The following is a 15,785-nucleotide window of genomic DNA, read 5'->3' as shown; positions in this document are numbered from 1 at the left end:
GTACAGTTGTGTTCAGATCACCCAAGATGCATGTTTGTGCCAGGTATAAACATGGTGATAAAGGTAATGAATTCAAAAATACTGCATCACTAAAACACAACACCATAGTTAACGATTAATTAACGATCGAATTAACGATCCATTGCTGTAGGCCGAAAGAAAGAAGTGCCGAATGAGAGATGTCATTGAACACTGAGTTACAAACCCAAGTGGAACAGATGTTAAACAGGACGTGACGCCATGACTTTGGCTTAATATGTGACAGTTGAACATTTGATTCCAAAACCGTGGCCATTAATCTGCAGCTGGTTTAGGTCAGGTGTCATGAAGTATGAAGCAGATGGACCCAAATGCAGGGAATGAACAATACATTTATTAAAGCGCTCATGAACAGGACACAGAAGTGCAGGCAGGCCAGACTAAGCAGAACAGAACTGAAAGCCAGAATTAAAAATACCAAACCACACTAATGAGGGTATGTGGGATAGGTGACAAGAATAGGAACAGGCGAGGAGCTGATTGGTTGAAACACTGGGAGCAGAGCAGGGCTAACAAGGTGAGATGCAGGTCAGGTGTGGGGAAACCACAAAAACAGAGCAAGGCAGGGCTAATGAGGGTGAGACAGGTCAGGTGTGGAGCACAGAAACACAGAAAGGGAAACAAAACCCAAAATAACTATGCACAAACTAAACACAAGACAACTAAAATGCAGCAAAAAAACCCCAAAAAAACCCTGAATAACACAATCTGTATTATAGTTCACTTTGTTCCAACCAGAGTCAATATACAAAGCAACAGTTTTTCCAAGTGGTCTTTTAAAGATACAGCCCAAATAAAATGAAGTGCAGCAAAAAACTGTGTGACCAAAAAGACTGGACAACAGAAGTGCAACACAGGAAACCAAAAGAACAAATGTCCAACAACCATTAGCCAAGTCAAGTTCTTCCACATGGAACCGGGAAAACCATTTCTCGACGGGGCTGACTTTATGCCCAGAGGATTTGTCATATTTAAACAGGAAAGGGACAAACACAAACTGTTGCCATTAAAGTTAAAAGCACACCATAGTTATAAAATATGTTGCTGTAAGATTAAGATTTAATTTCACTGGAACGAAGATGCCTTTGAGGATGTGAACGCCTTTGATTACTGAAAGTCAGAACTTTTAAGTTGCAATAAAGCTCCACTAGGTGTCAGTAAAACAACTACTTCCGATGTAAAGATACAGTGGAGTAACGGTGACCTGAATAAAATCCGAAAACATTTACGATGATAAAAAGCCAACGCAGTAACAGAATCTTGATCCATATGTGAGCAACACTGCCTAGTTTGACAGTTTGATCTGCGTTTCCTTGGCTTTTTCAAACTATTGAGTAAATGACGTTTACTTGTTTGTTTTGGTCTATGATGCTGGTGCTAGTTCTTCATATATTGCACCGTTGAAGTTACAGACAGGGCTAAAATCAGAACAAATCTCACAAATCCCTGCACAAAACACTCGATCATTGTTGTTTTAAGTCTGCACAAGATCTGATGATAAGAAAAATACACAGAATTGCCAGCCTGATCCTTCAAAGTTGATGTAAGTTGGGGTTGACCTTTTAGTTGTGATGGTTAAGGTTGGCGATAAGATCCTCACAAGTAAAGAAGAAACAGACTAATCTGCCGTCACAAAGGCCCTGTGATGCCCAGTCCTTCCTGCTGTTTCATGAGAATGCTGAAGATAAGAAACCAACACTAGCTCAGCTTGCCCTCTGTATGCAATGGAATAAGCTCACAGGTCAACTTCCTTCTTCGCACCTTTACCACCCAGCACTTCACCAGCCCTCTAGTTTCTCATCAACCAAAACTGACTTTTTTCACATCCTGTGTGTGTGCCACCATGAAACTTCATACTGTAAAGAGTTTAATATGTATTACTGAGCCTCAACAGAAACTTCCACTCAAAAGACACCTCTATTAACTCATATGTGCATCATTTGTATTTATATTTCTATCCTTATTTTGTATTATCGTCATTTTATTTAACTTATGTTACTTTTTCTCAATTTATCTGTACTTACTTCTTTGTATTTGTGCTGAATGCCCCCCCACACACACACACACACACACCTACAGATCATTAAATGCTTATCTTATCTTACGATGAATGTTGCTTTCTTTAGTAGTAGATTAACTGCAGCATAAACCAATAATTACCAGATTACCTGGCATACAAGGTAAAGTTAAAAAGTCTATCACACACACAGCGTATTTGCTGTATTTTTAAACACACGGAGGATAAACAGTTTATTTGTGTATCTACGATTTAAAAAGGTAACAATTGTGATTTAATTCAGTAGTTCAAGTTTGGTTTATATAGGCTATAAACTGAACATTAATAAAAGTACCCCTAATTACCACTTTAAGTATCAGCCCAATTCAAATATTTGAGGGTTAAAGTAAAAAAAAAACAACACTTTTACTGGTATCACTGACACACACATTTCTGAAGCTGTTTATTAAACTATTAAAAAAGTATTGTTCATATTTTATCTAAAGGTTTTGAATAGAAATGTTGATTTAGACCCTCTAATGTCTCTTTTGGTGCTGGAGATCCAGGAAAAAACTAGTTCAGACTGCTGCAGAGGAGATTATGCCTGTTAAAAAACCCTGATGGCCAGCGTTTCCTTTCACACATATCAGTGGCAGCGTGTTTGTTTAGCTTCCCGGCGATGATTCTCCCTGCAGAGAAAGAGCATTGTCTCTCTTATCGGGACTTTTGTCACTAGAGAACCTGCTGATAGGAGCACTTTTAGTACATCACAAAATGTTAAGTCACACAATTAAATGAAGTTCATTCACAATGCACATTTAACCCTTATATAGTCTACTGATCAGGTCAAATTTGAGCCTTATTTTCATTTGAGACCAGTAAAAACTCTCTAAGCAACTTTCTTTTAGCTGGAAATCTTCTAACTTTTCCCAAAGTAACTCAGAAGAAACAAAAATAGTATATCTTTCTTTATTTCTCTGCAGCTGATACACATTTCTACACTATATAGCAAGTTTTTCAGATTAAATTGGACACATATTTACTCATAAATTTAAATAAATCTGCATTCAAAGGTGTTGCTGCATTCCTCACATTCAGTAACACTCATTGAAATCATGACAGCTGTTATTTCCCTTGCTATATGAAACACAGGACCACAATATAGTGTGAAGTTCAGCAATTTTGTGTCTTCTAGACCCCAGACCAACAGTTCACAAAGGTTACTGTATGATGAAACCTCTGTCCATGTACTTTCGGCCACTTTAACCAAGCAGCAAGCTGCATTGTGCAGGGGCTCATGTCGCCACCTGCTGGTTAAAGAAGGAAAAGAGAATTATTGCTGTTAAGGTGAACACTAACACTGACTTTTTCTCCTTCTACCCATACATATCTCATTAATAAATAGGTGATTATTCCTTCATTAAGCTTTCAGAATGCAGATAATGTATTCTTTAGCTTTTAGATTATTTGTTTATGAAGGAAAAACATATTCACAATCACAATATATTATGGCCCTATGTTACATAAAACAGGAGAACAGATGCATCATCATTTTTGAAAGGTTTTTGAATAAATATGGGTCAAATTTAACATGGGAAACACTTTACATAAAAAAATATGTATCAACTGCATAAAAATACAGAAAAAGTTAAATTATTTATTTATTCTGGATCACTTTAGGATGGTTACATTTTAAATCAAAGCACATTTAAAGCTAAAAAACAGTGTTCAGGGTGTTTTAGTGCTCTCAAATGTAATAAATCAAACAGGAACAGTATGTGAGGGTTAAATGTGTGTCAACCAACAAGCCATGAAAGTAAGAAAATCCAGCTTGATGTTTAAAAGTCAAACAGTGCTACCCTTAGTGACTATTGTTAGGTGAGAGATAAGGTAACATCAAACAGAAATGGTCATTATAGTTTCTCCTCTGTGTTACTTGAAGTAAAACAGCAGGGGGTTGAGATGGCTATAAATGACTTTCAACCAGACTCTTCACAACAGTCTCGCTGCATCTTCTATCAAAACAGCAACCTGAGCCTTAAGAGACGGTTTAGCTTCCCATTCACACAACTGACTGAGAGGCTTTAACTGAGGTAAGTCATCATTTCATGGTTATATCTGTGCAGTAACACTAACAGTAAAATGCTGCTTATATATTCATTGATCGGTGTTTATCATGTTTAGTTTACTTTCAGCAAATTTAACTGAAAATTCTTATGCACTTTTACTTAAGATTGATTTTAAATGCAGGATTTTCATTTGTAACAGTATTTTTTTCACATTGTGATATAACTTTGATGATGCATAACAGGAAAACCACAGAAAGATTTTGTCTGCAGCTTAAAGAAGCTCTTAAAAAATTGTTTTTTTCTGTATTCTGTCTGTTTGAAGTCTAGACACATCTGTTTTAAGATGTATTTGATTTAGAATAAGTAGTGCATTTATGTTTTGTAATATATCACAAGCTCTCAGACAAACAACACAACCACATTTGTGGTCCAAACATACGTCAGACACAATGCATCCTCCTTTCTAGTTAAAAATGCTTTGTTTTCTATTTAACTCATACCTGACGTTAGGAGGGCTTTTGTTTTTAAAAAAAGAGGTCACAAAATGTCACAATATTCCCCTGTTTATCTCCCACCCTGAAGGTTTCTGTGCAGGTAAAATGGTCGGGCATCAGTGGTTCCCATGGATCAATAACCCAACACCAGGAACAGTCTTAATGACGTCAACCAAGCAGGAGCAGGAATTATGTGAGTAACACAATGTACCGATCCATCCTAACTTATACAAAATAATTCTCTGGCTACACTAAGCACTCTCAATTTTATCAAGCCATTTTGACCTAATCAAGTCCTAAAGTCTGCCAGTGTGGTAAAAAGGTTTTAACTAACTAACTCAAAATGGTCAAAGCTCCAAAACTTGAGGTGAAAGTACGTAAAATGCCCTCCTGCAAGTCAAAAGTCAGGGCTTGAACCTGATCTGAAGCACTGTCTTCAACGTTACCTCTACATCCTCCTTGTGATGATGTTGATTGTTCATATATGCCCACAAACAGCTGCTCATGTCACTGCGGTTTTTCCATGCACAGACATATTTGTAAAGACATGTGCAGATATATTTGAGAAGTTTATATTTTAAATAAAAGAGAATTAGTAAAAAAAAAAAAGCAAAATTCAACTGGTGCTGTTTGTTTATGTAACTTCTTCTCAACTATATTGTGTAGCACATTTTCTATTAAATGAAATAAAGGATACTAGAAAGTTTGTATTTATGTGTAGAAAAATAGCTTGCCTTTCATCAAATAGCGTCCTATTCTGCAACTAGTAACAATAATGTTAATATCTGTTTGTTTTAGCTTCAGATTGCCTCGGTACCAGAAAAAAAGTGACCTGTCCTCATCTTTGTCCATTGGTTGGTCTCTCATCACTCTGCCTGTTGCTGGTTGTGACCTGTGTAGCACTCTCTGTCTTGTGTAAGTACTGACTGTAGCTCAAAGTGGAGTTGATTATATTACAATTTATTTTCAAAAGGTTGGAGGTAAATGGTTAACAATAGAACATAGGAAGTGAAAAACATTGTGCTCAACAAAAAACAATCAGATTGTTCTCTTTTCCTTTCCTGTGACCGGCTGCTCCACTGTGGAAACCTCACATGGGCCAAACATTAAATCCCCAAATACAAAACCATACATAGATTTACAAAACTACATAAAGATATACAATAAAACATTAACGTGGGCAATTCAAACCCAACTTCCAACCATAAGCAACAAAAAACATCATGTTATTATAAGAAAGTCTCCTACAAGTTGTTACAATTGTTCATTTGACGCAGAAAACTAAATGAAAAGAACAATATAACTGATTTGGATTTGCAACCTCTATTTGTGCTTTAAAAATTATATCCACATTGTACACGACCTGCAAACATACACAGTTAGCTGGTGAACATTGTGGAGCATTTAGCAGCTAAAGATATTTCTCTCAAAAGTTGGTGGAGAGCAAAAACAGAGCTAAAAGAGTGAATACTTATCTATCAATGGGTCCAGCACAACTATATGACCAATGCACTATTTAGCAGCTCAAAGGCAGATTGTTAAAAACAGGCTTTCACTCACCAAAGCTGATGCCTCACTTGAAGAGAAGTCCTGCAGCCTTCATTATCCAGCATGGCCCATAAGTTGAGACTTTGTTGTCCCATGATAACGCAAGTAAAAGTTTGTTTTTATCCTCCTTAAGGTGGAAAAGTTCTCATGACTCGTCATATGAGTTGTGTTGTTGAACGCACCTGTTTTCCACCTGTTTGCAGTGCACCGTCCATTTGTTTACCTTTCCAATTAAGCACCATTTCTCTGCAGCATTGTTCAGGTGACTCCAGTCGCGTTCATGTTTTGCAGTCTTCTCAGAAAGATGTTTCAAATCTAACCCGTCCTCGACCAAGTAACATTACCATCTCCACCAAACAGCAGCATATTTCACAGTTGATGGGCTATCTATCAGACAGCTAGACTATCAACTGTGAAATATGAAATGACGCAGTATTGGGGCTAAGGGCCCTCTCTCCCCACTTGCCATCAATTTTGTGTGACCTAAATTGAATATTCTAACTTGAACATACATATTTGTAAAGTCCATATGCAGGCCATTACAAGTTGTGGTCACTGTGACTGTGTTGTCCGTTTGCACCCCCTGCTGGTAGGAGGTTATATATCAGCTACGTTTATTTTGTTCAGTCAGGAAGCGGTGTGCATTCAGCTGGCTGCTATCAGGCTACTGCAGACACAAATTGGGAAAACCCAGTCTGAAGCATCAAGCAGGACCAATAAACATGAAGTTTATTAAGATTAAATATTTAATAGACAAGACAAAGGACAATACATATTAGCAGGTGATATCAGGTGGGGCTCTGTCTCACCTGCCCCCAATGACAAGTCACCAGTTGCACTACATTAAGAGGCCAAATGTTTCCCCCTGCCTCCAGGTTTTATGCTTAGCCAACCTCCATCTTCTCATGTCACTGTTAGAAAATATTAAGTGTAATGTGTGTTTTTGAAATGGAAATTCAATTATGCATACATGAAAATGTATGTTTATAACCACTAATCTGTGCTGAAATTGAAATGGTGTTGTTTTTTTAATTTGACAAAAGTAATGACTGTCCATCTTTATCTTTCAGATAACGAGTCAGACAGCAAACCAGAATGGAGAAGCCTCCTTTCTGACTACCAGAACATCAGTGACAGCTACTTCACTCTTTCTAAAGCAAACTATGAGCTGACAGGAGACAATCAAATCCTACAAGAGCACAGTGCCTGGTTGAATGAACAGACCAAACTCCTCAACAGGACTTCAGCTGAGCTCATGTCCATGAATCTTGCTTTGAGTTTGGAAAACAACCAGCTGATGGAGCAAATTGTGAATTTAACGTCTACAAATGTAAAACTCACGCAAGAGCATGACCAGCTGGTTCAGTACACATCTGAGGAGGAGGACAAGAAGCTCAACATGTCTCAAACCATCAAATATCTGGTCAGCTCCAACACTCAGCTACAGGACGAGAAACATCGACTCTCCGAGACAAGCATTCTTCTTAGGGAGGAGCTGTTTCAAGTGGAGGAAAATAATCAAGATCTTCTGGAGATCAACGACAAGTTTCAAAGAGAAATCCACAATCTGAGTGAAAAGATGGGGGCGTTTCTTGGCGACGACTGTGAGAAGGCAACGACACACAATATGCAGCTGCAGGAGACCATAACAGAGCTACAAGAAGAGAACCAGAACCTGAACGTGACACTGGCAGCAGAGAGGCAGGAGGCAGCAGAGCGGCAGACAAACAGGAGAACGGAGATGGACCAGATGATGGCGGATATGCATTCACTGAACGAGGTGTACCACACTTTAGACCTGTACTGCCCTGTGGTTAATCAGAAGACAAAAGGTAGGTTGTTTTCAGCTTTGATGAGGTAAAAACCCCAGACACACACCTGTAGTATGAAGCACAACTACATTTCTAGATTAAGGCAATGTAATTAGTTTAAATATCTATGTTGAGGCCAATGATGGAGAGCGATTCTGCTGATTTGTAGATTTCATGTTTTTTTTAAACTAGTTCAAAGTGCTTTAAAGGTAAGGTAAAAATAAAAAAAGAAGATAAAGTTGATATTATTTTGTATTATTTTCTGGTCAACTAATCCCATCAACGTGTTAGTCTGTCTTTCAATACATCCTGACTTCCCTATCCTGTCTATAGCTGTCAGTCCCAGTCTTATTGGGTCCTACTGACTACAGTAAATTGTTAACAACAAATTACAGATATAGCATTAAAGGCTCAGTAATTTCCTGAGCATTGTTTTTAGCAAACGTTACTCAAAGAGGAGGAAATAGTGCATTCCAGGGACTATTGTTAGCTGAAGATTAATATACTTTTGGTGCTCAAGGGAGTATTTCCTGCAGCAGTGTGTTGAAAATGATAAGGGAAATGAGGAAGAATCAATCAAATTTTTATTTATATAGCACTTTTCATACAGACTTGTGTAGTTCAAAATGCTTTAGAGTTATTTGATTGACAGGATTTGTGCCTCATTGATGCACAAAACATCTGGAATATTTCTATTTGATGAATGCATTATGCAGCCATAAAAATGTCTTGGGTTTGAATATTGCTCTCACTGTATATATATAATATAGCTTCAATAAAATGCTGGAGCAAGCAACAGAGAATAAAGTATATGACAGTCAGTGTGGGATAAGATACAGTTTAATAACTGTATTTGATTTAAGCGTAAGTAGAAATTATTACAGTAAAATGACAACTTTAAAAAGTATATTTTCTCATTTTTAATTACTTTTCCCATAGAGCGGATTTGCAAAAAATGTCCGGACAGCTGGAGACTCTTTCAGACTAAATGCTACTACTTCTCCTCCCACCTGCTCTCCTGGAGCTCCAGCAAAGCCTGGTGCCAGACACACGACGGTGACTTGCTCATCATTAACAGTGAGCCTGAACAGGTAAGACACAAAAAGAAGAGAACACATGACAACTGCTGCACAAAATTTCAAAATTCTGATTAGAAATAATCTCTCTTTGTCTTTTTAGATGTTTATTTTTGATACAAGCCTGGCTGTGGAGCAGGACAGTAGGCTGTGGATCGGTATGACAGATGCAGAGAGGGAGGGTGAATGGCACTGGGTGGACGGCAGCACAGTGACTTCAGATGTACAGTAAGTCACAGCACAAGGACACTGTGATGATGGTTGACATCTGAAAGAAATACTTATGGGGGTTGATTTGATTTGACTCACTGTTTTAATGGCAACCAAGCATCACAATACAAGGTTTTGTTGCTATTGCTAGGAAATATAAGGTAACGTTAACATTTTGTGAGTGGTACCCACAACCTCAATAATAATCATAAAGTAGAATAATTCTAACCTTTCTGACAATGTTAACAAAAGCTGAAAATATATAAGCATTGTAAAAGTAGAATTCATGGCAGCGCTGTTGTATTGGATTGCATTAGATTGCACAGGTGTTCGTAATAAAGTGACTGATGAGTGTTTGTCAGTGTTGTGTTCACAACTTGTTTCTGCTGCCCCCAAGTGGCCAAAAGAAGCAGTTAACTCTAGTTAACAAAGAAAGCAAACTAATGTTCATGAACTAATAAGACAAACTCAAAATTAAGTAGTGGAAAAATTAACTAGACACTATTTTGATACTTATACAATTTTCACTTTTTCAGTGTTGAGTCATCTGTGTGGTGATGATTTCAACCTTTCAGTCAATTAGGAGGATTTGAAATCTTCTACGTGACGCTGTTGTAAAACCAAACAAAATGAGCATAAACACTGATCAAACCATAGAAACGGTTTAATTAATGTGCCACAGTTTGGAGAATGATTTTATTTTAATTCAACCAACTTTTCGCAGTACAATGAATATTATAATTTTGGGATAACCAACTAACTTTGTTTGAAAGGTAACATTAAAGTAAATACATAGTATTCTGCATCACATGTGAAACAGTTCAACCAAAGAACAAATTGTGTTTTATGAGACAGCGTGGAGATTATATAACACAGCTGTTCCAACTCTCTCTCCAGATACTGGCTGAGCAGACCAGGAATGGAGAGCGAGCCTGATGACTGGAAGCTGGATGACCCACTGGGAGAAGACTGCGGACACATTGATACAACTGAAAACGCACTAAAGTCCTGGATGGATGGCTCCTGTAAGATACCTTATAGATGGATCTGTGAAAAGAATGTTTAGACTGTCCCAAGAACATTTTTATTTCCCATTTCATGTTGTAAATATGCCAATAAATAATTTTGAGGTGTTATTTTTACATACACTGTTGGAAATTAAAGATATATAAAATGGTGGAAGATGTATTCAGACCCTTCACTTGAGTAAAACTTCCAATACAGCTATGTAAAAATACTCCATATTCCAAATAAAAGTTCTGCATGAAAAGTCCTACAGTACATAAGTATTATGAGCTTGATGAAGTTATGGTATTACAGTAAAAGTAGTGGTTTGGTCCCTCTGACTGATATATTATTATATATGACATCAATAGAGTATTACTGTTGTAGCTGCTTTATTCAGTTAGCTAGTTTAGTCCAGTGGTTCCCAACCTAGGGGTCGGCCCCTCCAAAGGGTCACCAGATAAATCTGAGGGGTCACGATGATTAATGGGAGAGGAAAGAAGAAAAAAACAAAGTTCTGATACACAAATCCGTTTTCAGTTTTTGGACTCTGATCTTTTATTTTTGGAAAACATTTTAACATTTATTTAAATTTTTAAGGGAAAAATCACTAGATGACCCCGACCACATACTGCGTTCTGTACTTGCACCTGAGTGAATGTGCTTAGTTACTTTCCACCAGTGGAAATATATACATACATACATACATACATACATACATACATACATACATACATACATACATACATACATACATACATATATATATATGTGTGTGTGTGTGAGTGTCACCAATTAATCTGAGTTATAACATTATTAAATCAAGTCAGAGTATTACATTTAATTTCTCTGTCATGGGAAATAAAGATATTTGTGAATTTCTTACTGATTTATTTACATTAATTATACATTTGAAAAACTATATTCATTGAATGGTTGACATGTTGATTCTTATATTAAAAAATAGAACTCTTAATTAAATAAGGCACATCAGATAATTACTTCTTGCCCCCACACGTGTCTGGCAGCTCCAAGTCAACTTACTGTAGAGCTGCCAGTCTAGCTACCAGTTAGAGTTCCCTGAAAACACTGCAGACATGCCCAGACATCATGTTAACATCAGCGTCTACAAAGCAAATGGTCCTGCTGGATTTTACTTTCCCCTGGTAAGACCAGACTGAAGAGGCCAACAAGTGCAAAGGGGATAAATATACAGATCTTGTCACAGAGTGCTGGAGCCCAGTGTGAGCCAGTTGAAGTTGTGTGCCAGGGCTTTGCTGGCCATTACAGCAAAATCTCAAACTCTGTGGTGTAAAAGGACTGTAGTGGGGAGGAGCCATCAAGAACATTCTTGAGGCTGTCTGATGATTAAAGACCCAAAACACCCTCTGACCCGAGGCTGATCACTGAAGATGATCCAATAGCAACAGAAGGTGTATTCCAGTGCCATGAAAATATAAAAACCAACAATGTACCAGTGCATCTGTCAGTACTTTATGATGACTCTACCCAGGCCCAATGTTTCCTACTGTAAATGTAAATGTTTAAAAAGGTCACAAATATATAGTTTCATGTTTTTAAAGGCTCTTTCTTTTAAAACATCTGGGCACAGCTAATTTTACTCAAACAGGAGGAAATATTGCATTTGTTGTGGACACATTTGGTGGATTGAGTCAAGTGTGTGTTCATGGTAATGAAGGAGCATATCACCCACTGCAGCGGTGTGGTTCATTAATTTGTTTTTTATAGTTTTTGGACAACAATTGATGTTTATGGCACAAGAGAATAAGATATACCAGGTTTGGGATACACACACAATACTTGTAAGTAAGGCCGAAGATTTGTAGATCTTTTCATGGTATTTGTTGACAATCAGAAAAAATACACATAAGAATATAACCTGCCTTATCTTTTGAGATGATGACATTTTATTAAAGACTCATCTCGTATGACAAGCCAGTAACTACTCCTGCTTTGTTTTACTCCTCCTGCACAGGCGACAGCACACAAACCGTATCGATCCCACTACGATGGCTGTCAGCATCAATATGACTGCTAACAAAAAACATATAACATCCACAGAATGATAGGTATACCATGACATCTTATAAGACTCAGTGCATAAATGTGAAGCCCCTTTGTGCCTCATAACAAACTCAATCCAGTAGAGGGCAGTGTCCAAAGGATGCATTGGCTTATCCCGATGAAGAGCAGAGAGGCGCTTCATGTTAGCTCTGTATGATGGATTGTGAAGAACTTCTTGTATTGCTTCCAGAAAGTTCTGGCGGGTGAGTTTTGTTGCATCCACCATATTAGCAGCTCCCCGTGCTTCCAATCTCAAAATATTCTCAAACTGGTCAAACAGAAGGGGAATGCCAATTATTGGCACTCCATGGTAAATTGACTCATAGATCCCATTAGTGCCACCATGAGCCACAAAAGCTTTGATCTTTGGGTGACCCAAAAGATCATTCTGGGGCATCCACTTCACAAGTAGGGTGTTGTTCCCCACATTGTCGGGGCGCTCGCCTACATATCTCCATATGACCTTTTGTGGAATTTGGGCAAACGCAGCAGCGATTTCTGAAGTAATGTCTACAGGTAGGCCTTTCACCAGGGTACCTAAAGACATTAGGATGAATCCATGCTCTCCTGAACTTTGGACAAACTCCTCCAGCTCTGATGATAAAGGTTCAGAGGGCTTACACTGAAATCCACCAATGTAGACAATGTTCGGCATGGTGGGCCTGGGAAATTCAAAGACAAAGTCCACCCTCATCAGCCATATGTCTGCTCCTTGTAAGAGGTGATAAAAGTCCACATCTGGACCAAAGTACTTGTCTACCAATTTATCATAGATAGGGCAAACAACACATCTATCAAAGCACACGTTCAAAAGATAGTGGATTATGTTGTTAACCCTTTGCCTAAAGGTCATTTTATCAGTCGCAGCATTTCCAGAAGTTGGAACATAGGATATTGGAGATGGAGCTGCCACAAAATGGCCTTCTCCACTGGTGATCCATCTCACGTTATAAACAGTTGGCAGCTGAAGTTCATGGGCCACCAAAACCCCCACAGGCAATCCAGGGTCCAAAAGAACCACGTCAAACTGAGAATCACGAAGACTCCGCATTAAAGTCTTGTTCTCAAACATTTCTACCGCCAACATGCTGGATTGTTGGTGCATTTTTGACAGTGCAGAAAGCATTTCCCAGTAGAATTGCAGAAAGCCAATAAAAGATGCCCCCTCTTTTTGGATCGCCAGCATCTTCTCCAGGAATTTGACAAAGAAGTCCTGGTCCTCTATGCTGATGGCCTCTGGTAGGGTGACAGTGATGGAGTGATAATGTGGCGCGTTTTCTTTGACATACCAGCTAGTCGCTGAGCGGACCACAGTGATCTCATGACCTCTGGCGTGGAGGCTCTTGATCAGCAAGTTCATATTGACCCAGTGGCTGCCATCCACAGGAAACACCAGGATCTTTCCACCCTGGACGCCAGGACTTGCCAAGAGGAACACACTCACCACCAGAAGCAGTAGAGAAACTCCTGGGATGTTCCCCATGGGTAAACTCTAAGGAAAGAACAATACATAGTTAGTTTAGGGTAAAATAAAGGTAAAGGTACTTTATTTGACACAGTGAAATTTAGTCTCTACCCTAATTATTATGAGCCCTTACTTCATGGTTGATGTTAATTATTTCTATTAAGTTCCCTCCTACTGGCAAAGTTATTCAACCTGATAGGAATCACAACCTGCCACAACAAATACTGAGTTGGACCTAAAGCTGTAGGTATGAGGGCACTGAGGTCCAATATTTGTTGGGGAATTAATTAGGGACTTAAGCACTCACATATGGGAGATATGAAAGATAAGATAAGATAGATACAGTGTTACAGCAGCAAAGTGGATAGCAAACATAGGACAGACAAATGTGCAGTAAATCATGTGTACACAGAATTCCAAGAAAGGAACAACATAGGGAAGTTCAGAAAGGTTCAGTTTAAAAGCGTACTTCACTAATTTAGTATTGTCAGACTCACAATGTTTTTTTTTAATTATCAAAATGAATGAAACAGAACCAGAGATATTGTGTTTTTTAAATTTTATTCAATGCACTCTTTTTTTGTCAAAAACCTGCATTATCCACAATTCAACTTTACTTGATTATTTGTCCATATGAATTTGAGTGCGTTATGTTTGTAGTGGCTAATGTTGCCTGGAGCTGCTGCTGCTGCTGCAACATTTCTTTTACACATATGCAGTAATGCTCCCCAATACCTGGAAACACACTTTGGTTGAGTTCACCTATAATGAAAAATTTTCTCTGGCACACGGGAGGCTCATTTTGATTCACAGCACATTCAACTGCATAAAAGTACTTCAAACTAAAGGGATGGAGACAGCTTCCCAATCTCAACAATAGCACTTTAATGAGTGAACCTAATTTGAATAAGAAAAACAGTGCTTAGAAACACTTATCTTGGGAAATAAACTATCATGTGAGAAAACAATTGCCCAGCAATCAGAGCCAAGAGTTATTTAAGTGCACAACACAAACACACCCATAAGCTTCAGGCTAATGAGAGATAGGAGATAGGAGATAGGCTAAAGAGAAGGATTTTTGTGAGGAGAAAATATTCACACTAAATATATTTGAGCAATTAAATGAATTGAAAAACTGTATAAAATATTTTTTTACATTTTACAGAGCTTTTTATGCCTGGCCATGGGGTGATGTTTTGATGGGGGACTTTGAGCCATGACCCCTGAATTTCTAGAATCTTGGCTCCAGGCCTGTGTGGATTTTTCCAGCATGACCACCACAATAGGTCTCAAAATCAAATTTAATAATTTGATGTAATAAAGAAACACAACAAACAAGGACTTCAATTTAAAAAAAGTTTGTCACATTCTGCAGAAATTCTCCTAAAACCTTTCATCTGCAAATTTCAGACCTGTGGTTAGGATTTACAGATGCATACCCAGAGTGCCTCCTCTCAAAACAAACCCTGAAATGTTGCTTTAACAAATGAAAGTCCACATGAATGCGTGTACTTACTAAAGCCTGGTGTAACTATGGTCTCTAATCTCATCTGCTGCATTGAGCAGAGTCAACACACAGCAGAAGAACATGCCCTCAAGCGCTTACTTTCCTCCCTGCATGTTTATTGTCAAAAACACCATGTTGTCATGCCTGTAAATGAGCTACTTGCAAGAATTACAATAAGTTATTTAGAGTCCTGCACAAGTTTGTCTCATCATTTCAGTAATAGAATCTAACAGAGTTGGTTTATGTATTGTAGAAGAAGGAAAAGTGTTTTAACTCACCATAAATTCCAGAAACAGCAGAGAAATGCACTTTGAGCTCTCTCTGGAGAAGTGAAGTACAGCTTTTGCAGGCAAGAGGACTCATACTCCCCACCCGATTAATGTGTTACATAAGAAAGAAAGGGTAGTGGGGGAGGGAGAGTGGAACATGGGATAGCAAACGGACTTCAGATAAACGTATGAGTACGAGTGGTTTGAGGGG

General features: G+C 38.2%; 2 protein-coding genes across 2 annotated transcripts; one reads left to right on the top strand and one right to left on the bottom strand.

The window, feature by feature from the left end:
- Positions 1-4,703: 4,703 nt before the first annotated feature.
- Positions 4,704-10,309, top strand: LOC128381883 (C-type lectin domain family 10 member A-like). The gene is made up of 5 exons (XM_053341904.1): positions 4,704-4,791; positions 7,217-7,978; positions 8,897-9,048; positions 9,137-9,261; positions 10,141-10,309. Exons 1-5 carry the CDS (start codon positions 4,704-4,706, stop codon positions 10,307-10,309), a joined length of 1,296 nt encoding a protein of 431 aa, XP_053197879.1.
- A 1,453-nt stretch (positions 10,310-11,762) lies between these two features.
- On the bottom strand, positions 11,763-15,687 carry LOC128381214 (UDP-glucuronosyltransferase 1-2-like). The gene is made up of 2 exons (XM_053341163.1): positions 15,584-15,687; positions 11,763-13,825 (listed from the first exon to the last, which is right to left on the bottom strand). Exons 1-2 carry the CDS (start codon positions 15,584-15,586, stop codon positions 12,212-12,214), a joined length of 1,617 nt encoding a protein of 538 aa, XP_053197138.1. The 5' UTR covers positions 15,587-15,687; the 3' UTR covers positions 11,763-12,211.
- Positions 15,688-15,785: the final 98 nt, after the last annotated feature.

This window comes from Scomber japonicus, chromosome 20 (genome assembly GCF_027409825.1).
Source record: "Scomber japonicus isolate fScoJap1 chromosome 20, fScoJap1.pri, whole genome shotgun sequence".
Taxonomy (NCBI): Eukaryota; Metazoa; Chordata; class Actinopteri; order Scombriformes; family Scombridae; genus Scomber; species Scomber japonicus.
This window is presented reverse-complemented; position numbering and strand designations above follow the sequence as displayed.